At 38.7% G+C, this 26619-nt stretch overlaps 1 protein-coding gene and 1 pseudogene across 4 annotated transcripts in view; one reads left to right on the top strand and one right to left on the bottom strand.

The window, feature by feature from the left end:
• GPATCH2 (G-patch domain containing 2) overlaps positions 1 to 26619 on the top strand; it is a 132842-nt gene that overhangs the window by 76937 nt on the left and 29286 nt on the right. For all 4 annotated transcript variants that reach the window (XM_072990356.2, XM_020805398.3, XM_020805397.3 and 1 more), the window contains exons 6-8: positions 7772 to 7839; positions 10245 to 10284; positions 13163 to 13233. In XM_072990356.2, the coding sequence (XP_072846457.2) occupies positions 7772 to 7839; positions 10245 to 10284; positions 13163 to 13233 (179 nt within the window). The remainder of the gene's footprint in view (positions 1 to 7771; positions 7840 to 10244; positions 10285 to 13162; positions 13234 to 26619) is intronic.
• Positions 3094 to 3248, bottom strand: LOC140703395 (U1 spliceosomal RNA; annotated as a pseudogene).

Genomic DNA, 26619 nt, shown 5'->3' with positions numbered 1-26619 from the left:
TCTGTCTGTGCTGTGGTGCAGTTTTGTGGGATATCTGAGTATTTATAGTTGTGGGATCAGCTTTTTTCTTTTCAGGAGATTGGGTGATTATGGTGATCAGCGTGTTTTTTGTTGTGGGTGTATGGTTGTGATAAGGGGGAGAGATTATCTGTCACTGTGATTGTTGGGTGTCATTAGCACCTAAAGAAACAAAGGGCGGCCTGATGGCCTACTCTAGTTTCCACTGCTTCCAGACATTTATGGAAATACATCACTCCTTCCCAAGCCAGCAACAGTAGTGAGGGCAAAGCATCTTCCAAACCCTCCCAGCTGTCACTTGAGTAGAGAAAACAGATCATCTTAACTCCCTCAGTAACATCTTTCAGGATTCTTTAAATGGTGAAGTTTTTTTTCCTGAAATGTATGATTTATACAGATATTTTGTTTCGTTGTGTGTGTTTATTTTTCATTTTGGTGCACATGGAAGGTTGTTTTCCAAGTACAGTGTTATTTTCCAAATGTTCTCTGCAGTCACCAAAATAAATAGTTTGGATCATTATGTGGAATGTAAATAGCAGCCTTCAAAAATTATTATTATGTCATTTATTGTGATTAACAATGGAAATAAATAATAAAACTAGGAACAGAAGTTTGAATGATACAATAGCAGCAGTTTGTGTTTAGTTGTAATCACCAGTGCTAGTGTAGTTAAAATATTTGCTCACTGTTCTCGTACTGATTCACCTCGCTCCCATAAAGTATTAATTTGTCTTGTTATTTCTGGGAAATATTTTTAACATGTGCATCTCTATAGTTCTATATAGTTATCTTATTTATGTCATAATATTACAAAAAGTGGGTTACATTCAAAGTATTGTTTTTGCTTCTTTATAAGTTGATGAATAAAGTAAACCTCAGGTATTTGTTGAGTCATTTAGAATCTGCCATCATAATAATAGACAACAAGGTGACTTTTATAGACCTTGGTTAGCCAGTAGAGGCCACTCACAGTGTGCTACATGAAGCTGGACACTAATTTGACAATATATTTTGCCTTCTTTAGATTTGTGTACAGTCTAAACACAGAAATATTATGTGGTCTGACCCTGCCAACAATTGTCTTTGTAACTTCCATTCCCCCCCCTTACATAGCACACTTTTCTTTTTTCTCTGACTAAAATTTAGAATTAGGATCGATTAAAACATTTATTTAGGTACATATATTATAGCCTTTCTTCTCTAAAGCTACACTTTGAAAATTTGACAATGCCATCTGTTAACAAAACTCCTGCCCCCTCACAAAAAATCCTCTACTTCAGCTACATGTATGCTGATGATCCCCAGATTTATATCAGTCATGGACAAATTATACCTTCCAGTGAACCTCACAACATTCTTCATCACTAGCCATGCTAGCTGTGGCCAGTGGAAGTTGTTCAACCATCAATATGTGGAATGCCATGTTTTGTCCTGTCTGCCTCATGCTTTTGCATTGTCACATCTTGATCAGTTGTACAGATAACCTTTATTAGCTCTTCACCTGTTTGGGATTCTTAGGGGTAAGCAACAAAAGAGGTCTTCAACATGAGCTTTTATTTCCCCAAGGTATTTTTACCTTCTTTAATTGTTGGATGCTAGAAAATCAATTACAATTCTAAATCATGGTAATGAAAACCCTATGATTGGGTAGGTTGAAGAAATCTGAACTCTAGTCAGTTGATGACTAGATTAAACATCCTTTATTTTTATTTGTAAATTATCTACAAACTGTATTTTTGTTTTGTGTTCATATTGTCCTTATCCCTTCCAGTGTTTCTGAATGACTTTCCAAGGAATTTCCACATTTATTAAATTATGGATTATGTATTTTGTGCAAGCTGGAGACATAAAACATTTTTCCATAACTATGGCTAGAGGTAAACAACCAATTTTAGTCCAGAAAATAGCTTCTGCTTCTGTCAACATGTTGTTTATTTTCTCAGTGAGATAAAAAGTTCAGTTTTCTGATATTTGTACCAAGATAAAGTCAGTAAACAAGATTAATATAGTGTGGAAAAGGTTGTCAGCAGCCCTGGCAAAGGAAATAAGTTGCCTGTACACAGAACATACTGTAAACTGAATAAAAGTGTCAGGTCCACCATGAGATAATGTGATCATGAACCACTAACAAAGCATGACATAGGCACAGTCGGCTTTTCTTATAGCCACAGTGTAGAAAATGGATTACTATATTCCAGGGATGCCCACTGGAATAGCATGAAAACCTCATTTTGAGATTAATGCAGGATGCAACTCAAGAGCTGAGCCAAATGTTTGCCTCCAGTGTTAAAGTAACTGTAGAGTTAATGTTATAATCAGAAGGCTATACAAGTTGCATTTTTACTTTCAAAATCCTTAGAACTTTAAATAGTATGAATTTCTTGCAGAGAGAGGTTTCTTTTCAGTATGTACAGTATGTCAGATATGAAAATAAAACATTTGATTTCTGTATTTATACTATGAAGGAAAATCCTGTGATTTTAATTTCTTTTCTAGTAGAATCTGAAGTATTGTGTGCTAGGATGTAACCAGACTTTTTGACATGCCGTATGAGAAGGCATTTTGTGTGTATTCCTGTGCTCAATGGCAGATGCTTACACCAGACCAGGCGACTTTGGCCTAAATGCAGCATAATGTTAATTGAGTGGAAATCCCCTCTAGTTGTGCTGAATGATACCATTGTGCATGTAGTTTTACAACCAGTTGCTCAATCTGTTACTTAAGTGGTTGTGCAGTTTGTTTCCTTGATTTTGGTTTTTGAACAAGGCCTCACAAATACTGTATTTTTCGCTCCATAAGACTCACTCCCCCCCCCAAATAATGGGGGAGAAAGTATGTGCGTCTTGTGGTGCGAATACAGTAAAAAAGGGTTCAACCACCACCACCCAGAAGCCTCCCACTGCCATGCTGGGAGGCCTCTGAACTGGCTGTTTGGACCTCACCATTCTGCACTGCTGGCTTTCCAGGATCTGCTTCCTGGAGTCCACCTGGAAAACCAGCAAGGCCAACAGGCCTATGGCAGCAGGCAGTGAAAACCGCCAAGGACCAAAGGGGAAAGAGTGATTCTAGAAAGACCAGAGGAAACCACAAACACAGTCCCCCACTTAGGCAGTTGATTTTCCCACATTTTGGGAAGTCACAGGGGTCAGCACATCCAAAGTGCAATAGATGAGCCTCACCCTGGGAAAACCACTTTGATGATCATGGTATCTCCCCTGCCAGGTATGAGTTGGAATGGCCCCTGAACGTCCTGCCCCTTTCTGTGCCCTGTCCCCCAAAGACATGGTGACCCCCCTGGCAGCACTTCCTGATCAGAACAGGGCTGCACAGCCCCAGTCCCGAAAGAGGCCAAGAGAGCTCCTCAGTGTTTTGGGGTGCCCCACAGGACCCCCATCAGGGGCTGGATGTTCCTCCCACAATCCTCCAGTGCATAGATATTAGCATACCTAATATGCAGGGAAGGCAGGAAAAGCGGGGAAATTCAAACTTTCAGTTAGTGAAGAGGCTGCTTGTCTGCTTCCTTGCTAGTCCAAGCAGTTAGAGAGCTGGGAGAGAGACCTGGGGCTGCCTGGTATTGTCGTTTTGAAATGTAAAATTTAGTTTAAAAGCTGTTTGTTTGGGGTTAGTGCTTGGGTGAATAGATGTTCCATTTGAGTTGAAACCTGCTTGTGTAGAAACGTGCATACCAGTACTTGCTTTAAAAGCTGCCTGGGAAGCCATTCAGACCAGGGCTGATCAGCTGTTAGGTGGGGAGAGGGGAGGGGAAAGGAGCAGGAGCGGAGAAGAGCACAAAATGGCTGCCTGCTACCTGCTGGCTTTTAGCTGTTTGGGGCTCTTTTTTGGCTGTTCTGGGGTCTACCAAGGCACTGTGAAGAGCCAGGCTCAGTCTACAGTACCTGATAAGTGACTTTCTTTTAAGTTTTTTAAAGTTTCTGATCTCCCCCCCCCCATAAAAATGCATTAATTTTCAATGCATTTCTATGGGAAATTTGAATTCAACGTGCAAACTTTTCGACTAGTTCTGGGCATCTAATAGAGAATGTATTTTCAAAGGGTGTTGCAGCAAGGAAACTAACTGTGCCTCATGACTTCTAACTGGATTACAGTACCTGCTTCCTGATTTCAGCTACTATAGTTTGTATTCAGTTTTTTTGGCTCGTCAAGAACATTCTTCATGGCTTTGTGTGGCCTAACCTGTTGTGCCTCACATGCTCTAAACGTTCAATTATGTCAGAAAATTGAGATGTGATCTTATGCTGAGCATGTGCTACTGCTGGTGAATGGGATCAGGTTAAGCTTTGTGTTGCTGTTCTTTTGCATAACCTAAAGTAAATAAGGAAAACCAGCTGTTAAATAGCTTAATTCCACTATTTATCCTCCACACAACTAAAACGGACCTCTCAATGCAGTGCCAAATCAGACAAACCATTTCTAACTTAATATAGGCTTGAGCTGTAGCTGGGCAGAGTTGCACAACAATCTCATCTGTCATTGAGACATTTCTATAAGCATGGGGAGGAGGTGGATGAAAGGAAATGTAAAATATAGGTAGAGTGGTATAGGTCTTAACACTGGCTGATAATGGTCTATATGTACTTGAATTAAGTTTATGGTACATAAATTTATGGTACATAAACTAGAGTACACAAAGCTTTAAGTCTCTCCATTTGTTAATGACAGTGGTAGTGATTCTTAATGCCACTGTTGACTGCTGTTCACTTTACATGGTTCAAATGTTATTCTGTTATAGTTTATTAAATATTTTATTACACTATTTGGTTCAGAATATATTTTCCCTGTTTTCCTCCTCTAAAAATTATATGCGTCTTAAGGTCAGGTGCGTCTTATGCAGCAAAAAATACGGTACTTGATGATGAACAAGGACTCATTACAAAGTAAGCTCACACATTCTGGCAAGGTGCTGTGTGGGATTCCGTGGCCCAGCAGGAGTCATTCTCTGAGGTGCAAAAATTTCTTAACTACTTAGTCAGCTCCTTACTCAAAGAAGGCTGAAGCCAAGTGGGCTACTTATGAATTTTTGTAAACTAGATTTACCTTATTGAAGCTGCATGCTAAAAGCTGGGAGCAAACAGCAAAGGCAGGTAACCTCCCCTCCTGGGAGATGGCAGACCTCTTCTCCTAAGAAACCATCAGGAACACTCTTTAGCAAGATACCTGATAAAGAAAATCCAGTTCATAGAGATGCAGCATAAACATCATTAGCACAAGAATGACTTCATGGAAAGCCAGGCTAGGGGAATGCCTGATATTAACCTCTTAAAACAAGTACCATAGCCCTTACCTGCCCACAATAAGCAGCAACATGACATGAAAGATGGGGACAGTCACATTTTTGCCACATTACACAATAATAATGGTATTGGATGTCACATTTGTGTTACCTATAAAATGCGCAACCACTAGCACAGCAGAATTTGCATTACTACAGTGATATCATTAGATAACATGCTGTGATTCTCCACAGATAATTTTGACTACATAAGCCTTGGCCAACACTGTCAGTGACCCAGAGGTCACAAGGCTGCCTACTTATGTAGTAAACCATAAGAAACCTTTACCAGTGAATCCCTTATGATGTTAAGATAACGTAAGTGTATCTTAGAAGAAATGCTGAAGCATACTTTGTAAATCATTGGATTCAAATCAGTAGAGACTGCTAGCCCACACATGGGTTATGTCCTGTCCCAGTTCAGATTCCTTTACATACTGTATGTCAGACACTGCAGAAAATTGTTTGTAGGAGAAATACAGCCCATACGTAGTTAGCGGTAGAAAACAACTGCATATATGTGCACTTAGATTTCATAGCAAGCATTATTTGGTGCAATAAAAAGTGCTATTGCATGTGCAAATTACTGTTATGTTCATTCTGCTCATCCCTCCTAGTACATGTCTAAGTATGTATAGAAGGTGATGTCCAATACAAAATGTCTTGCCTTTTAATAGCAATAATAATAATATAGCAGTTGTGTTTCATAGTGCTTAATTTGCATGGCAGATTTCCATTGAACACCTTTTCTCAGACTTCTATTAAATTGAGGAGCTTCACCACCTAAAATGTCTGCTTCTGCTACAGCAGGAGAGCATTAGTGTCTTCTTTGGGCTTACCATATCACAATGGCTATATTTCATTACCTTTTCTGGATTTTCTTGTTGTGCTTTGATGCCCTAGTCATCTGGTTTTTAAAAAACAATATGTATTTTTTAAAAATTAATCATTGTTTGCAAACTTCATTTCACAAATAAATCCATCATCTCTGTATTTCTTCCAAATTACTTTGGAATGCCAAATTTATTTTTCACATGTTTAGTTATTTTTTATCATTTTTATGTTATTAGGTTCCAATAAGTTACATCTGAGTGGTAGTGATTCTATGAATTAATGACCAAAAAATTTAATAAATTCATTTTTTATTTTTAACATTATGTATTTTTCTTCTGTAGATATGATTTTTCTCTTAATATTGAACTGTAATCTTGCTTTAACACTTTTTCCTTTCACCTTCATCAGTATCATTTTAAGTCATTGCTTTTTCTGTCAGTAATATCGTATCATCTATATATGTTAAATTACTTGTTTGTTCTGCCAGTGCTTGTACTGCCTTCATTTGAATTTAATCCAGTTGTTTATATGTTATGTTCTGTGTATAGATTGAACAGATGGGAAGATAATGATATGAGTGTCATAGGAGGTTATTCTAGTTGTGAATAAATAGTGCATCCTGAGGAGCTACTGTGTGGCGTCCAAAGCTCAAAAGTGTGAGGGAGACTGGTAGATGGCCCTTAAAGCAATCTGCCCTTTTCAGTCTTCTAGTTCCACTATTTTTGTACTGTACTTCCTGCCATTTTTCCTACCAATTCTATAGGATAAAATGTTTCTATCATTGCCTGAAAATTGCATAAATATTGTACTTCATACTGTTTTAAACTGTAAAGAGTCCAAAATGTTCCTGAGTCAGTGGTAAAGACTCAATAAAGATGCTATAACTCATGAGAATTCTTTAAAAATCTAGAAAAGGAGGAGTTCTAGGGAACTAATGAATGGACATAATCGCCCAAACGTTACCTTTAATGCAAGTTGACATCTGACTTTATTTGCTTAATTGTACTTTGAATTCATCATCTGGATCACAGAATGAAAAGCAATAGCCCTGTTCCAGGCATTCAAGAAACGGTTAGTTTGAAAGCATAAGCAGGGAGAGATTATAATTCCCTTCCCGCCTGTCACTTTCTCCATGGAAAGAATGACTACTTGAACAAGGAAGCTTCTACATATTATTAGAAAACTTGGTTGCTGATTGAATGGAGAAATTCCATGGGTCCTCTCCAGGTTGTCCTTCTCCAGACAGAGACAGTGACAGGCAGGGAGCATGGCTAGAATTCTGTTCCTGCTCACAATTTCATATGAACTATTTTCTCAATACCTGACAAGTTCTCATAATTATGACTTTCCCCATATTTATGGGTAACAATTAATAAATAGCTTCTTTACATTATGGAGCTTATCAGATGGTTGGAGTATTGGAAAATAGGTATTTGATTGATTGATTCACTGACTGACTGACTGACTGACTGACTGACTGACTGACTGACTGATTGACTGATTGATTGAGCCATTCGACTTGTATGCTGCCCGCACTCTGCAAGAGTCTCCGTATTTTCCATACAGTAACTGTTGTGTGTGCTTAAATTCCTCTACACAACTTGTAAAACTTGCTTATTCTTCTTTTAGATTACTACTCCAGGCTCATGCAGCAACAAGAAAACTGTACACTTGTCCCAAGAGTCTCATCATCATGAGTAAGTATCCATATATGTGTCATCATAATATAATATTTTCTCCTTACATTAAATTTGTCCCTGTTTTAATTACAAGTTGAATTTTATTTTAATTTAAACCGACGGATCACAATAAGGTAACTGTTAGGGTCACAACTAACCGTTATCTTGCCAAGATAAGGGCTGCTAGTTGAGCTCACCTCGCTAACCGGATAAGTGAGTCTTCAAATCACCAGGTGGAAGTTTTCCGTATAGTCCGGGACCTATCCGGAATTGGTTGATGTGACAGGCCTCCCTCTAGTATATCACCCAACCAATTTGCAGCATTTTAAAAAGAAAAAACAAGACACCGGGCCTTCTCGGCAGTGGCTCCCAGGCTTTGGAACACACTCCCCAACAAGATTCATCTGGCCCCCTCACTGGACATTTTCAAAAACCAACTCAAGACCTGGTTATATAGACAGGCCTTCCCTCCAGACTCTACGTAATTCTCTTTATCTATTCTGTTTTGAGTTAATGTCGGGAACCGTTACCTTATATTGATTGTTCTTATGTGTTTGTGAGCCGCCTAGAGTAGACTATGTCTAAATGGGCAGCATATAAGCTAAATAAATAAATAAATAAATAAATAAATAAATAAATAAATAAATAAATAAATACAGTGGTGCCTCGCTCAACGAGCGCACCGTATAATAACGAAATTGCATAGCGATCCATTTTTTTGGATCGCTAATGCGATCGCTTACCGATGGCCCCTATGGCTGAAAATCGCTTTGCGAAGATCGGTAAGCGTTTCGGTTACCGATCTTCGCAAAACGAAGCCACGGATAAGCTGTTCGGCGGTTTCAAAATGGCCACCGGAAGCCCCAAAATGGCCGCACGCAGCGTTTTCGCGCCCTGCCCTCGCTTACCGAGGGCGCGAAAATGGCTGCCAGACCGGGATGCATCGCTGAACGGTGAGTTTTTGCCCATTTGGAACGCATTAAACGATGTTTAATGCATTCCAATGGGCTTTCCCGTCCTGCTCAGCTATGTTTCGCCATAGCGAAGGTTAATCCGGAACGGATTAACCTCGCTATGCGAGGCACCACTGTAAATAAATAAATGTCCATTCTATCAACACAGATCTGATTTTTGATCATATGCGTGTGCAATTCTTTTTAATTCTTTTGTCTGGAAAGACATTTGTGGATAAATTCCCAAAAAGCTTTCAGTGTACTGTAGCTTTGTGCGTATTACTTGTTTTGCATTGTTCACACAAAGCCAGAAGTGGAACAAGAAAGAAAAAGGAGACCTTAGCTGCCAAGTGTCTCCCCTTAACTGCTTTATTATTTCATTATGTTGCATGAGTGTAGCTTAAGACCTATGGGGTTACATAACGGAGTAGAGGCACAGGGAAAAGGGAGAGATACGTGAGCTGCTTTGAAAAATTCAAGAAAGTATTTTGCAACCTTAGAGACAATACATTTATTAAGACAAATTCTTTCATGGACTGCTGTCCAATTCTTCAGAAGCATGAAAGATTATCCTGAGTTGACAGTTACAGACATGTATTAAGATGTGGGAGGGGATTCAGTGTCATGCGTACAGAGTGTGACAGTTACAGAAAACTTAAAAGTATTTAGATTTGTGAAGTAACCATTCACAAAGCAGTGTTGATGCTAATAGATGCATGTCAGCTGATTAACAGTAAACTTGGATTAAAACTCTAAACAGCCTCTCTTCCTTCTTCCTGAAGCTCTGATTTCCTGTATTGGGTTCTGTTTCCTCTGGTTTACATTGCTTATTGCAGTTAGTGTTTGAGGCCACCTGAAGCAGCATGATCCTGAGACTGGTGGACAGTAAGAACACTCCAAATGACCCAGTAGTCTGTCAGGAAAAACTGTTCAAACACTCCTCATTTGTGAACTGCAGTATTATCAGATATCATTGAACACAGGGAGCCTTTAGGCTGAGAAAATGGCCGTAGGATTACACTGTAAACTGTATCTTTGGATGTGTTTAACAGAGCACAAGCCTTAAAGTCAAATGCTAATAATGAGTAAACATGTTCCTGTTAACTTCTGATAGTTTCCATTGCATGGGAATCAGGATGTTAGATTTTAGTAGCACATATATGGTGAAAATATTATCAAAACAATGTACCTTATAAAGAATTGCAGAATCTCTGGCATGAAGCTTTTCCAAATTGATTTGGTATATACTACACTTGCTTAAGCAGCAGAAATCTGTGGAGTGAGATACATTTCTGTGAATACTGCTACAGACCTTGAGAGTTCTGTAAAATATCCCATTTAAATAAATCATAGCCAAAGGCTACATTTTTCTGGTGGACAATAAAATACCCGAGAGCACGCGCAGGCTGGTCATATGACAGCTCATGCTTCGGTTACCTACATTACTAACCTTTTTTTTTCTTCCCATAGCCATTGGTTTAGCCCTGGGGCTAGGAAGGAACACAGTCAGGTAAGAACTACTTTGATCAAGAATGGTTTATTTCAGATAGTTGAAGAAATTTAACTGTCACTTGTCTGAACCAATAGGGGCACCAAGAAACAATATCACCTTATATCTCCTGAAAATATTTTAAAGCATATCACCTGATATGAACACTTGGTGGGAAAGGTATTGCATTTCTGCAATCATCAGCACCCTTAATTACTTCTAAGATACTGCAGCACATAAGGAGAGATTGAGATATATACCCAGTAGAGCTCAAATTGGGCTTAACAGTTCGTACACCTTACAAAGTTATTCCCCACATATTCAAAGAACACATGAAGAGTTACCAAGGCCATGTGCACCACCTTTGTCCTGTTCAACTCTGGTTTTTGCATTTAGGCTGAATGGATTTTATACATGCACACACAGATGGAAATATGTTCAGATGACATGCAAAGATGCTCCCTCCAGACTTTCCTATTGAAGTTGTGTAGAGTTGACAGAGATGGACACATTGGTGGGAGTGGGACTGCTTCCCCTCCATATGTGGAGAGATAACATCTGAAGCAAGCAAAAGTCTCTGGGATTTGTTAATCTCACCCTGAATTCTTGTTCGTCTTTTGAGAAAACGTGTCTTGTGAAACCTTATTTCATAACCTAGGAATTGCTTATTTAAAAAATAGGTACTCATGTAAAAACAAAAATTAAAAAAATCAGAAATGTATGTTGCACTTAAAGACCCTATTATATTTCAGTGTGGAGTTTCATGGATACATCCACTTCTTCAGATGTGTTGGAGTGAAGCAAAACAACAAGTTATATTCAGTATAGACAGAGGAAATGGATTAGGAAGGTGACAGTAGCACTGCTGACACAATTAATTTGCAGTAAGAATATTGAATGCATACACATTCTGGTTTCAGTGGGTAATTCCACACTTCTTGTCAAGTGCAAAGATGAAAGCCAGATAGCAGGAGCTTCAGTCAAGTGTAACTCATGGAGAGTCCATTATCCAGTACATACAATGAAGCACAGAGTCAACATCTGCTTCTTGTGAAGGGTCCAGTAGTCCATACACAGGCCTCCAAATAGGCTTCTGGTCTAAAAGAAATGAAGCAAAAACGAGAAAGTGGGTGGTAAGAGTAGAGAAAAAGCAAATCCTGGTACCATTTCATAAATATACAGTGAGCAGTCAGAAATAGTCAGGGGAATTATGGTTGCTCATCCTTCAGCAGAGCTAATCAAATGCTATCCGTATCTCTCTTGAGCATCATAAAGTAATAGGAGGGATAAAATTTTTCTTTTTGTGTTCCTTTACTCATAATTCGCAAACAAATACAGTGTTATATCAGAAGATACCTGCTTTAGAGTATACGAATCAGGGGCAATTTCTCAATGGAGCTCAGTGCCATATGCACAAGTTCTCAGGTGGTCTCCTTTCCCAGCATTGATAAGACCCAGATCAATTCAGTTTCAGCATGCTTACTCCATCATGTCCTCTCAGCCTATGCCGTGCTTGCCCTGGTGAACCGACACAAAGTAAATTATAAGGCTGATGTTGTTTACAGTTTTAATAACCTCACACTCAATTGATAAAGGAATCTGTGTTCATAGAATAACATGACTGATCATTTTTCAAATAGACATGTGTTCAGTCATCTGGGTTATTAGAGATATAAAACAGAGACACAAACAAAAATAACAAAAATGAAGCTTCTGGCAAGCATTTTAGTATGAACGAGACTGGGAACTTCTTACAATACAAATGCACAAGTTGAGTTTAGGTGCAGACAAGCGGCAAGGGCACCATCTTCCACCTCCCTGACATAGGCAATCTACTTAGCTGTTAACAATTAAACAGAAAGTGCAAATCATTCACTTTAAAAGCAGCAACATTAAATTGCATGGCCCACATGGAATTAATATTGTATCTAGAAATTATTTGATGGAAAAGTCACATAATGCGTGATAGAGATAGATCATTGCACTTGGCTAATATATTATTTTCTACTCAATTTCTGATAAGACAATGATCCAAATCGCCCTTTAGAGATTAGATTCTCTTTTAATAGTATATGTAGCTGTTGTTGCTGCTTTGGATGCAGCATATCCCAAGTCAGCTCTTCCTTGCCCATGGAATGTTCCATTTGGCCACAACCTACTATTTGACCAAGTACAGCAAAGTAGCACTGCAGAGAAATTCCCCACACTCACTGGTAGCTCTCCTTATCAGTGTCATGGACCAGTAGACAGGGAAGCAACAAGCCATCCTGTCTAGTATGCAGCCTTCAACTGTGGAGTGCTGGAATTTCAGTTTTAGTTATAAAGTTATTATAGGTCGTTTTCAGCTAATTTTAAAATCCAGTATCCTGATCAGTGAATAAACTCAAGATAGTTGGGGAATGTCCATTGTTGTTCTTGTTCAGAACTCTGAAATCTTACTTGAATTCAGTAGTGACTAATAGTGCTACTAATATCTTCATGAAGTATGTTGCATAATAGCATAGTCCAGAAATATGATAAAGCAGTAGGATAGATACGTCAGTTACTTAAGGTAGCCACAGAGGGAGACTCTTTTCCAGATGCTGTATATTATCTGTCATAAGAGAGAATGACTCAATTTTGCTCCTTCCACTATTGGAAATAGCTAAATAAGCTAGAAACAAAGCTATCAGTATTTTCTAAACCCGGGCTTCAATTTTGTTTGATGACAAACAGAAATCATAATCCAAAAACAAACCATTGGTCTCATGATTCTGGTTTATAACTAATGCTACAAACCAGAAATTCCAGTTCAAACAACTGCATACATCAGTTGCAGCTTGTTCACAGTAGACTAGAATTCTTGCGAAATCTAGCTTGCCATTGCATCTGGCTGAAGTTGAAATTTTGTTTTGTGTAGCTTCAACTCCTCCGGGACAACCGATCAGAAAGAGGACACAAGAAAAACAGCTCAGTGAAAACAGCAAGCAGGTGAGTTTATAATATGCAGTAAATGTTATGTTTTATGGAGAAGTTGCATGTTAGTAATAGTATCAAAGAGTCTTGTGGCATATAAAAAACTAATAAGTTTTATTTGGCATCAGATAGCATCAGTTCATGAGATGTAAGATATTCTCTGGCACTACTTCAGATGTAACAAGTGAAGCCACAAAGGGCAGGCGGGGTTGCTGGCAGGATGTGCATAATGCAGTCAAAATACAAAAAGTGCCAGCAATGTGGATTATCTTAATAGTGGTCATGGTCATTCATTGGTGGTGTTTCAGAGACATTGGTATTCCTCTGTTCTTGTCCTCTGTCTTGTATTTATTAGTGACGTATTTTTTTGTCTGGATTAATTGGGGGGGGGGGGAAATGCATCAATGAAATTTTACCAGAAATCTAATAGCTCCTATTTCACCATCAGACTCATCCTACCCAAGTTAGTGCCTCAAAGTTACTTGCTCGGATGCCAATGTGCAACTACATAATAGATGGATAAGCACTACTGTACCTTATACCAAAAACGAAAACACAGCTATGCACATGAATACGTTTCCATCTTCTAATCAGCAAACAAATTCCATTGTCTGCAACCAAGCCTCTGTTCAGACCCTTCAGAAAGAGACTCTCGGATTGAGGATTTAAACATGGCATTTCTCAGACTGTAGGAACCATCCACTGTAGTCAGTATGCAAATTAACAGGACTCCAGATTGGTACCCAGGAACACAGGAACAGTGTTCTGTAAGACAAACTCAGCTAACAACAGAACACTGATTGTTGGCACCTGGCATTTCCCAACTAAAACGTCTCAAATGTATTATCAGCCATTTTCAGACTATCCTAGACAATTTCATTTTTGTGTTATGATCTTGGATGAGACAGAGTCACTCAGCCTGAAAGATTACTCATTAAGGACAACAGACAATGGCAACAGAGATAGTTGCCACCTTCAAAATTGTCAGCTGCATTTTCTTTAATGAAAAAGTAGGGGATGAAGCCCACCCTCCCCTCCCCCGCACACAAACCTGTATAAATCTCCTGGATGCACTGTTAATTTTTTAAAAATAACTTAGAAGAATATAGAACAGGATAGCACAACAAACACTTGAAAATCCAAATTAATGTGTTTTGTGTAATGCATAGATTATTCTCTGTGCCATTCATCAATAGAATATAATTAGGATTTTTATGTTGATTTTTAATTTTTATATCTGTTTGTTAGTAATCAACCAGGTCTCTCTTCGTTCTCCCAATACATCTATCACAAATACACTAATGCAAATTCTGCTTTAGATACCAATAAATTGTTCAGATCATACTTAGAACATTGAAATTTATGGTAAAGTTCTGAAAAAAAGATGAGTTAGAAATATATTTAATAATGTTTTAGCCATACTCTCCAGATCTGCCTCTTGCTGCATTTTAAACTTTGTTTCTGATGTCAGGGTGTCTGTCCTTCAACAAAAAAAGTTTCAAAGAGAGAGATCCCAAAATGAAACAAGTGAACAATAATGCATCTGTCTTGTAAATAGGAAGAATGACTCTTTATCTTACCTATTAATCAGATTACTTATGCAGTTTTGGCTTGGCCGTCTAACATCTGTTTATAACAAGTTTTGTTTATGGTAATTTTTCCTACTTGTAATTTTTGCCATCTTAGTTCTTCTAATCCTTCTGATTTCAGTCCTTCACGAAACGTGTATCTATGGCCTAAACTATTCTTTGACTTTGATTTTTAAAAAATCTCCACCATTGTTGTTGTGTGCTGTCAGATCCCTTCCAACCTAAGATGACTTTACCAATTAGTGACCTCCAAAATGCTCCTATTGTTAACAGCCATGCTCCTCAGCTTTTGGTTTCTTTCATTGAGTCAATCCATCTCATGTTTGATCTTCCTCTTGTCCTGCTGCTGTCAAATTTTCCCAGCATTATTGCCTTTTTTTTCCCAGTGAGTCTTGTGTTCTTGTTACATGTCCCAAAGTATGATAACCTTGGATTATTTGGTTTTTTGCTTCTAGAGAGAGTTAAGACCTTATTTTACTTAATAAACACTTGCTAATCTTTCTGGCAATCAGTCGTATCCATAAAGTTCTCCTCCAATACCATATTTCAAATGAATTCTTTTTCATTTGATCCACCATACATGTATTAATCTGCTTGTATGTGCTTGTCATACTCACAACTCTTAAGAACAACTCTTAGCAACATCACTGTGTTGTCAGCCTTCAGCTTTTCAGATTCCACCTTCTTGGTCTTGTATAAATGTCAGTGTACTAAGGTTTTATTCTGTGCCTCTGATGCAGTAGCCTGCAATCCATGAAAGCATATATCAAATAAAAATTATTTACTCTTCAAGGTGATACAAAACTCTTTGTAGCTTATAATTTAAATAGTATTTAATTCCCAGGCCAAAATGTACCTGTTAGCGGATATAGATGCAGAAAGAGATATTGAGTGTTTGTGCATGTCTTATCGGTCTTGCATTAATGAGGACCAATCAGAGTGGTCACTGTTACTGCCTCTCTGCCACAGGAGTTTTAGGAGAGGTCTGAAAGTGTTAATCAGCTGGATACAGAAAATACTGAACATAGTTGGCCATCAGGATCTCAGGACCGGATGAGACATGGTGCATGTGAAATAAAATGCCTTTTCTCTTTATCTGTGTATGTACAAGAAAGAGGCATGATTAGGTTCTATTTATTGTTGTTATTTTCACAGCTGTGATAGTGTTTCTGGAGCCTATAAGCATCAACACCTAGCTTTAAAATGAGCTGTTGCTCTCTTCCCAGTTAAAAAAATTTTTTTTTCTTTGCTTACCACCATTTTTCAGAAGCCTTTCAAGTACAATTGCCATCCTTGTTTTTTGTTTATTTTTAGTTACTATTTTAGAAAATAGAGTTACAGTGTGAAAGGAGTACATTTCTTATCGAGAGGATCAATTCTTAAAGCAGAACAGTTGTTTTTCAAACATTAACTCTTAGGAGTCTCTCAGAACTACTGCAGTGAGAATGCTGAGTGATACAGTGTGAAAATGGAGGATTAATTTAAATGTGTACTCTTTCAAGGGTTTCATTTAAATACATCTTGTATGTTCTCATTTTCTTTTGATAACTTCCAGGCTGGTTGATCTCAATAATAATTTGATGATATCTGGAGTTGTATCATTATGCGATTAATTTTAGTATCAACAGTAACTAATAACTGCAAGTAATTAAAAATGTGGGTGAGAAAAGCTACCACTGAGGCAGCTGAGGACAAAAACTTCCATTAGGCCTTTAGCAAGGAAGCTTTGTCCCACCTGAACAGAGCTTGTTCATTTTCCTTCTGATGATACAGATGACAATATTTTGTTACGCAGATGTGACAAATAGAATTACAGCTCCTCTTTATTTGATCTTCTAAAGAGGCAAAGATGTGCAAGTGTTGTGCCCGCTCCCATTTTCCCACCATGTCATCTGTTGTTTGGGAAGGAGTCCTAATGTGCAGTTGATAGAAAATTATTTGTTGTGTTGCAGGTTTGCCAAAAATAAATGAAACCATTAATTACTACATTTTTTCAGCAGCTGTTAATAGATTGGGGTAGAAAAACTGTACATTATACTTACTGGTTAATTACCAGAACTATAATTGTTTAATGTGGCTTTTGTGGAGAATAATGACAGTGCCAATAAGGTGAACACTGATTGTATCCAACATGAGCACATAACTCTTTAATAGCAATACGTCTGGATGGTTTATTTGATTTTGTTTTTAAAGAAAAGAAATCTAGACCTACTCATGTTCTTCCTGCCCATAGAAAGAACCATGCAGAGGCAGAATAGTTCCAAATCCAAGTGGAAGGAAAGTAAATGTTGAGAATAAATAGAGAGGCAGGTTGAGAACTTGTAGACTGGAAAAGAAAAAAATAAACCAGAACTGGAATCATGTATGGCCCTAGCAGGATATGGGGAACCCATGGGTGGGCAAGAGGAATAGAGTTATGCTGGAACCTCAGAAGAAAATCAAAACTGCTGCTTCTTTCTCTGCCCTTGAGTTTTCTTTTCAGCAGGTTATGGTGGAGGTTGAATCAATATACCATGTATATTTTTTCTCTCATGAATTCAGAGAGCAGTGAAAGTTGATCCTTTCTTTTGCTCAAGACAGCTGTGTAGATCTCCTAGACTTTTAACAGTCCAACTCTTACTGATAAGGTTTAAACAACAGCAATATTCAGCTTAACAACAGGTTGCTGGCAAACTGCTGTTCATTTTTCTGCAACAATTACTTCTTAGAGGATAAATAAATTTTTCATAATCACTATTAAAGTTCGATAAAAACAGACTCATTGTGAACCTCATTCATACAGTATCTAATTTTGGCAATCCTTCAAACAGATTATTTTAAAGAAAACATTACAAAGAGGATCAAATATTGAAGTCTTTATCTTAAAATATCAATTTGTGCAATTCAGAATCTTGTATTAGTCTTTTCCAGAAGACTACAGGAAGAACAGGAAAAATGTTTTCTTGGAATTTTTGTGAAACAGTGGGTGGGACTATGGTGTCATGAAAACCTTTTTTACTTCACTGGATTTGAACCATATGTCCTTCTGAGCTGATCTTTAGCATAAAATCAAAATTGTTTTAAATAGAATTTTACATGATAAATGTCTCAGAAAAACACATTAATCCCACATCAGAGCTAGCAAACTAGTGATTTCTATAAGAATTATTTATATTGTTTTTTAAAATGCCTTTTTCTCCATATTCTGAGATTTTGGATCTAAGTGACCTGAACATTGTGCTATCATTGTTAGTTTATTAACAAACAGTTTTTTGTTACCTTTGACTTGTTTATGAAATGAAATATTGGTTTAGGTTTGCCTTTGTCTAATTCATATACTTTTGATCAATTCCAACTCATGCCCAATTATATTACACTGCATTAACATAATTCAACAGATGTTGATATTTAAATGCTTTCTGGCATTCACAACTTGGACAGCTGTCTTAGAGCTTGGGGAAAAGGCAAACATTTAGAGTTAAATGCTGAACATATGCTTAAATTACTAATTAGAAGCAAGAAAAAACAATGCATTATCCTTTCTCAGGACACTAAGATTCCAATACAGATATTTTTTAAAGTCTCTTTGTTTGGCATAAAGTTCATGAGTCTCTAGAGGTAAGATGGTGTAACCGATTAAGAATAACTGTACACTTGGACTCCATTTCATAGCAGATTTCTTTCCTCTTTAAAAAAAAATTGCAGCCTGATTACTACAGGTAAATTTCCAACAACTTCTGTTCCTGAATAAAGTAAGAGCAGCTAGGAGGTGTAAGAGTACTGTGAATGGAAATGAGACAGTGTTTACTGGCTAGAAAAACAATCATTTCCCCCCCCCCTTCATAGTCCCATTATGTTCCTATTTCACATAAAACAAATGTGTCACTGGTAAAGCCCTAATCTTAAGATATTGGCATTGTATGAAAGGAGTTTGACAGAGCTGAATTGTTCTATCACATCTGTTTAACATTTAATTTTTAAAAAATGAATGGTCATACTTCTTGTTGGTTAATACGACAGGATTCTCAGTAGTGTGAAAGCAGATGTTACAATATGTGTTATGCCAATGATGTCATTCTTACAGCTGAGCCTGAGGAAAGGGTTCAGAAGTAGACAAGCCAATAGTTGAGTTCACTGTGAAATCCTTATGACACCTGCCCTTGTTAAAATAGCCACACATGTATATTCTTAAGTGCATCACTTTTGGGAACAACGACAATAAAAAGTAGGTTTTCTTCATATGTCATTCAAAGAAATCCAATTCAATTGTGTTTCTTTGAAGCAGAAACACAAGTGGAAATTTCATGGTGGATTTTTAGTGATACATTATTCACATTTCTATCCTTTTTATAACATAATTCCAGCAGGGAGCTCAGAGTAAAATTTACCATCACAGCAATTCTTGTAGGCTGTGGAGATAAATCTGCCCAGTCACCCAGTGAGATCCATAGAAGAATGCCTTTAACAATCTACCCACTTTACTTCAGAGACCTTTGGGTAGTGTGAGCAGCATATAAATTAAGTTAAAATAAATAAATAAATAAATAAATAAATAAATAAATAAATAAATAAATAAATAAATAAATAAATAAATAAATAGCTTATTGCAGTGGGTACGCAAGATAATTTTCAGGTAGCTCAGATAATTTGTTTTGTAATATTTTAAAATTGTTAATAATTAGAAGAAATACATATATTGATTTTCCTTAAGCTACACTGAACGAGGTGTTTATGATATATACCGTATTTGCTGGCGTACAAGATGACTTTTTGGCCATGGAAAACATGCCTCCAAGTGGGGGGGTCATCTTGTATGCCGGGTGCATGTCCAGCAAACCCTCCCTCTCTCCCAGCGAAGTCACTTACCTGGTAGTAAGACCGAGTAGAGCCCCGCTCCTAGCCTGGGAACAGCCTGACTCTCAGAACAGCTGACTGTCGGAAGAGCAGAGAGGCGGCAGCCATTTTGAGATGCGACCACATGGCTTCTGCCTCTCAAAATGGCTACCACCTCTCCAAAATGGCTGCCGTCTCTCTGCTGTTCCTTCTTCCAGCAAACCCTGGCTCTCTCCGAAAAGGAACAAAAGCAACTCTCCCCATGATGCAGCCAAAGCAGAATCACGCATGCGGAAGAGGGGATAGTCTTATACAGCAAGTATATAACAAACTCTACATTCTGAGTGGGAATGTTGGGGGATGGTCTTATACACCCAGTTGCCTTCTACACCAGCAAATACGGTAAATAACTACTATCTTGTATCACTGCTTTGTTCACTGCTTTTGTCCACAAAATCCATGGATCAAAATCCTGTTGGGTTATTACGTTTGCAGAAGGCAAACAGCACAATACCGCAGCAACTTCGTTTGATATGCACCAAAAATCCAGGCAGTGACTCACCAGTGAGCAGCAAGAAGCTGCTGGTGGGCTACACTATACTAAAAACTCCTAAGTGGAGACTCATTACCAGCAAGAAGTCACAGAGTTATGCTATTTGCTTTCAGAATGTTAATTACAGTTTTGTGAGATGAATTAAAATTATTTACATGATTTTGCAGTAGTGGAAAAATTATATTTTCTTATGTGGCAGTGTCATTATGACACCATAATTTATTTATTTATTTTTATTTATTTATTTATTCGATTTTTACCCCGCCCCTCTAGACAACGTCTACTCGTCTAATTTTTAATAGTTGACAATAATATTGTTATTCAAAGTACACTACATAGGGTTAAGACTGGATTTTTTCCAGTTTGAAACTGCACAGGTGTACATATCTATATTTTTGGACTACAATTCCCAGAATCTTTCAGCTGCGATGCTTATACAGTAGTACCTTGGTTTAAAAAATCACTGCGCTCTCCAGGACTTTATGTAAAGCGAAAATTATGTTAACCAAAACATGGATTGCCGCTGGCATGGGGGCGTCTCTAGAAACCTCCAGGCACAATGCGTCCTGGGGAAACTTCCTTCGCAAACAGAAAAAAGGGGGGGAAATGGAAACCAAGGCATCATTTTCTATAGATTTCCGTTCATAAACCAAAAATTACATCAAAGCAAAGCAAAGCAAAGCATGCTGCTTATATACTGCCCCATAGCGCTTCATGCACTCTCTGGGCGGTTTACAAGTTAATTATGCAGGCTACACATTGCCCCCCAGCGAGCTGGGTATTCATTTTACCGACCTCGGAAGGATAGAAGGCTGAGTCAATCTTGAGCTGGCTACCTGGGATTTGAACCCCAGGTCGTGAGCACAGTTTTAGCTGCAGTACAGCAGATTAACCACTGCGCTACGAGGCTCCATTAACCGAGGCATTGGTAAACCAAGGTACTACTGTAATTCTGGGAGTTGTAATTAGAGATGGGGGTATTCATATTCGAATACCACTGCACAGGTGGACATAACGAGGGTCCATCCGCCTGGGACCGGACCGTCCACTCACCTTCCGCTTTTGCTGCAGACTTGCGCTCCCTTCCTATTGCTTCAGAGCTGCAAGCCACTCCTGGCAGGAGGCAGGAGAATGAGCCTTGCTGCAAGGTCGAAGAGTGGCTTGCAGACCATGAGCTCCGGAGCGATAGGAAGGGAGTGGGGAGCCCACAACAACAGCGGAAGGTGAGTGGACCCTTATTATGTCCACCTATGTGGGGCATTCATATACAAATATGAATACCCCCATCTCTAGTTGTAATTCAAAAATACATATTTGCACACTTCTAGTAGCAACTGGAGAAAATTAAGATACACATCTCCAGGGTTTTTTTAAAAACCCCATAATGCGTAGTTTTGATATCAAGTAACTAACTGGTATGCCTCAGCATTTCTGTCTATATGCTATTCAGACATTGCTAAACTTTTTGTGCCAGTTAATTCTGAATTCATGCTATTGGCCCTGGCATATCTTGCTAAGCAGAACTGGATGCATTTGGATGTGAAGCAAATCATTTATTTCTACCATGCAGCCTCAGTAAAACAAAAACAAACAAACAAAAAAACTTCATGCTTGCCTCCAGTTTCAGCCCTCCCTGAATAGAAAATTATTTGCAGTTTACCATGATAGCAGCTGTCAGAATTACATCTGCAGACATTAGAACTGCAACCAGCATTCCTTACTGAAACCGCCAGACAACAATGCTCCAAGCTTTCCTATGAAAGATACATGAGTTTTCTGACATTTGAGTGGACTGAGCAGTCAAAGACATGACATTCAACATTTGTGTTTTCCCTTTTTCCCCTTTTCTTTCATTCCCTCCCTCCCTCCCTCCTTCTTCCTTACTCTTTAGAAAAAAAATTGTTTTACAAAATGTTTCAAGTATAAAATACAAAGGCTCATAGAAAATTAAGGTGTGCAGAACTGATTGAAGATGTGTCCTCTAGATCAGGGGTCTTCCACCCCCCAATCCGCAGCCTGGTGCCGGTCTGTTGCCATGGCACAACCAGGCCATGGAGACAGATCTCCCACACACAACCCGCACACATTCCCCCCGCGTACCCAACCGCACGGACGGCCCACCACCCCAACCCCACCCACCCGTGAGTGCACCCTGCCCCTTTGTGCATGCAGCGAGTGCATTCCACCTGTTTATGCATGCACATGAGCGCGCCCCTCCAAGAGAGCATTCTGCCCCTTTGCGTATGCGCACAAGCATGCCCCACCGCCACAAACCGACCCCACCCCCCCAACTGGTGGGGACCACTGGTACATGATACCCTCTTCTGCTCATTACCATTCACACTTGTTGGAAAACAGCACTGACATTTGCTTTGTGTTTTCTGATGAGTGTTTTTTTATAACAACAACAACAACAACAACAACAACAACAACAACAACAACAACAATAATAATAATAATAATAATAATAATAATAATAATAATAATAATAATAATAATTACTACTACTACTACTGCTACTAACTATCACAAACAACTACACAACAACAGGAAAGGGAAAAAGGGATTAACAGCAAAACAAAACAAAAACATATACATAGGGGAATACTTGCTTTAAAAAATATGTAAAAAGCTCTTGACTTCATGACTGTGATATGGTAATCTCTAATACATTCTCTACTCATATCTGTTTCTGGGCCCAATCATAAAATATTTTCCAACTTTCCTTAATATATATTCTCAGGTTCTCACGTAGTGTCTCTGATAGGCTATCCATTTCCGCAGTATCTAATAATTTTTTAAGTAACTAATCTTTCTTTGGAATTTCCTGCATTTTCCACCTCTGAGCCCAGATTAGCCTTGCAGTTTTTAATTTTTTATCAACAATTTCTGGAATTATATTCTACAAAAACATTTCTGGTTTAAAAAGTTATTTCTCGATGTATATTTTCTTGTGAAACATCGTTTATCTGTCTCCAAAAACTTTTTGCTTTGTCACAAGTCCAACACATCTGAACAAAAGTTCCTGGGTGCTGAGAACACTTCCAACATGAGTTCCTCAGCCCCGATACCATTTTTGCTAATTTTACAGGTATATAATACCATCTATGAAAGATCTTTAAAACATTTTCTCTCAGATTTACTGGATTGAGCCATCTATAATTCTCATTCCACATTTGAGTCCGCTCATCTATATCTATATTGTAAACGAAGTTTTGCACCCATTTAATTGTCACAGATTTTACCCTTTCGTCCTCTACATTATATTCTAACAAAAAAGTATACATTTTTGTATAATTACTAGTATAAATCCATAATTCATCCACCTGTACCTTCCCCTCATAAAAGCCCACTGCTTTATCTTTTTTAAACCTTTATTCTCATTTTAGCCTTGTCCACCAGTCTGTTTGTAAACCCTATTCCTTCAACTCTTCTATGTTTTTAATTGTTGTTCTTGGGTTAATAATTCTTTATACATATATCTCCATTCTTCTGTCATTAAAGAAGGTTGAGTAAAAGCTTCTACCGGAGCTACCCATATCAGGATTTTTTTATACATTTGCTCCCGAAATCATTGCCACACCTGATATAATGCTTCCTATACCATATGATCGAAAAAGTTGTTTGATCTTTACCCTTGCCACGCCATATATATTGCATGTCATCCTAATCTTAAATCATGTCCTTCTAATTTTAAAACTCTTTGATCTTCCAGCATAATCCATTCCTTTATCCAGCTCAATGCTAAAGTTTTCTAGTATAATAAACCATTTGGTAAGCCCATTCCTCCTCTTTCTTTTTTAGTCCTCTAGAATTTTAAATTTTATTCTTGGTTTTTTAGCTTGCCAAATAAACTTAGAGATGGTTGTTGTGGGTTTTTTCGGGCTCTTTGGCTGTGTTCTGAAGGTTGCTCTTCCTAACGTTTTGCCGGTCTCTGTGACCGGCATCTTCAGAGGACAGCACTCTGTACTCTGGTGTAGTTGGCTTGGGAGTACAGTATTTATGGCTGTGAGATAGGCTTTTGTCTTTTTCTGTAAATGGGTGATTAGTGTGTTTCGTTTTACCCCTCCAGGTAAAAAAATAAAATAAGGAGAGATATTGATGCTCACATTATGTAATTTAAGTATTGATGTCTCAGGTTTTAGCAGCAGGGGCTTCCAGAGAAAATTCTATAAAATCTACCTCTACTGAGACAGTTCCCTCCTGAAAGCCTGCAAACTAAAATGTTGGTGGTGGAGAGAGAACATGAAGTCCCACTAGATGGTAGACTGGAACTCCTGTCAGGCCTAGCCACTGCAGCTGATAGTCAGAGGCGGTGAGCGCTATACTCCAGTATCATCTGGACAACCACACCTTCCCCATCCCTGATCTGAGAACTTTCTCAGCAGTGGGCCCAAGGCTTTGGAATGCACTGCCCCAAAAATCCAGGTTGGCCCCACTTTTCTTGTCCTTCTGTCCTGCGGTGAAAACCTTCCTTTTTAGGCAGGCTTTTAAGCAATAACTGAGGGTCTCAGGCATGCTATATTTATTAGACTTATTTTACTTGTTGTTGTTTTTTTTTTTAATTTAAAAAAGAGGTGTTTACATCTCTTTAAAATGTTTTTGATGTCAGGTTTAAAATGTTTAATTGTTTTCAATGTAGGTGTTCATGGGATTTTAAAAATTGTGATTGTGATATAGTGTTAACTGTTGTGAGTCGACGTCTGCCCCCCATGGCAGGGGTCCCCAACCCCCAGTCCACAGTGCAGTTCTGGTCTGTGGGCTTCCCAGGACTGCGCTGTGGAGACAGATCTCTCCCCGCCCCCCGCATGCATGGGGGGCATGTCATCCTCGCGAGGGTATTGTCATGCTCATGCGGGGGTGTCACGTTCACGGGAGTGCGACACACCCACCCATGACTGCGGGGTGCCCCCACACACACAGAGCCCACCACCCCCAACTGGTCCACGGTTCCAAAAATGTTGGGGACCACTGCTCTAGATTGCCCTCCCCTCCCAAAAAATATTAATGTTTTGTTTTCAAAGGGTATTTCTGTTCATAATGTAGCCAATAAATAGGCAGGAAAATAACACAGTGGGCCACAACATGAAATAATATAGGAGTGGTTTGTTCAAATTATGCCAGAAAGCATTGTGGTATCCAAAGTGGACATGGGCACTTTGTATTCATTTCTCTGGAGAAACAAATATGAACCTCAGCACCACAGGTACTGCAGTAATCCAATCCCCCCCCCCAAGAACTGGCTGGGCCATTTACCAGGTTCTGCATGGCACTTGACTCCGTCATTGTCATGCCAATCATGGAAGGTGCCCAGCCAGCTCTTTCCTGCCTCCCTGCACAGCTGACCACTCATTGGCTGAGCTTGGAGACTTGCCATCCCACCTTCGTGCCTAAGTGATCGGCTGTGTAGGAAGCTGGAGAACAGCCAGTTGGGCTCCTTCCACAGTTGACACAATAGCAGAGCCAAGTGTCACGCAGAGCCCAGTAAGTGCCCAGCCAGTCCTGGGGAGTGGGCTTTGGCCACCCCCGCACCTGTGGTGCCATGGTTTGTACTTGTTTCTCCAGGGAAACAAATGCGAAATGCCCATGTCTCATTTAGAGTCAGTGTGCTGTGGTGGACTAAGACTTGGGAAATCTAACTTCAGATTCCTGCTTGGCCATGAAAACTCACTGCAGGATAACAATAGTAAAGCCATCCCTTAAATATCTCATACAGCTTGAGAATCTTACCACCATATGTCAAATGCAAGTTGATGGCATTTAACAGAATTTTATTTCCTTATTATTATAGGGAAAATATGATTTAACTTCATCCATGTGGATTAAAAAATCTTGCTATGAATAAATTCTAGGGTATTTTCTCAACCCATGGAAATTCCAATGAATTGCAGGTTAATAATAGGGCTGGGGTTAGGGATGTGGTTAGAGTTTGACTTACATTTATACACCTTGTGTTTCCTGAATCCACTGAGAATCCCAGTGTCACCTGAATAGGATTCACCAGCTGACAACCAAAGTATGTTACTTCTGCTTTTCAACCTCATGATTTGCCAAGAAGTGACATGGGACTTTTCCCCCCTCCCAGTATGCTATATTAGCTGGACAGAAATACCCCATGGAAAAAGCAACAGATCTGTTAGAGTAATCATTGCCCCAGGCATTTGTATCTGTTAAAACAAAAACTGTATATGACAAGCAGCTGAAACTTGGGAGCCATATTTATAGCTCTTCAGGTGACAGTGTCATAGAACGTCTACACTGTAGGTTTAGTTCTATTTGAATTCTGCAGCATAACAGAAACCTGGGGGGTGAAAATGTCCCATCCTGGTAGATGAGAATTTGAAAAAAAAAAAAAGTTTGCCATTTTAGGGACTGACTCTGCTACTGTACTACTGATTTGCATTGCTGGCAAGGAATGGATATAAGACAAGACATGGGCTCTGCTTA

The sequence above is a fragment of the Pogona vitticeps genome, chromosome 1 (assembly GCF_051106095.1).
Source record: "Pogona vitticeps strain Pit_001003342236 chromosome 1, PviZW2.1, whole genome shotgun sequence".
Lineage (NCBI taxonomy): Eukaryota > Metazoa > Chordata > Lepidosauria > Squamata > Agamidae > Pogona > Pogona vitticeps.
Note: the sequence above shows the minus strand (reverse complement) of the source record. Positions and strands in the feature narration are given on the sequence as shown.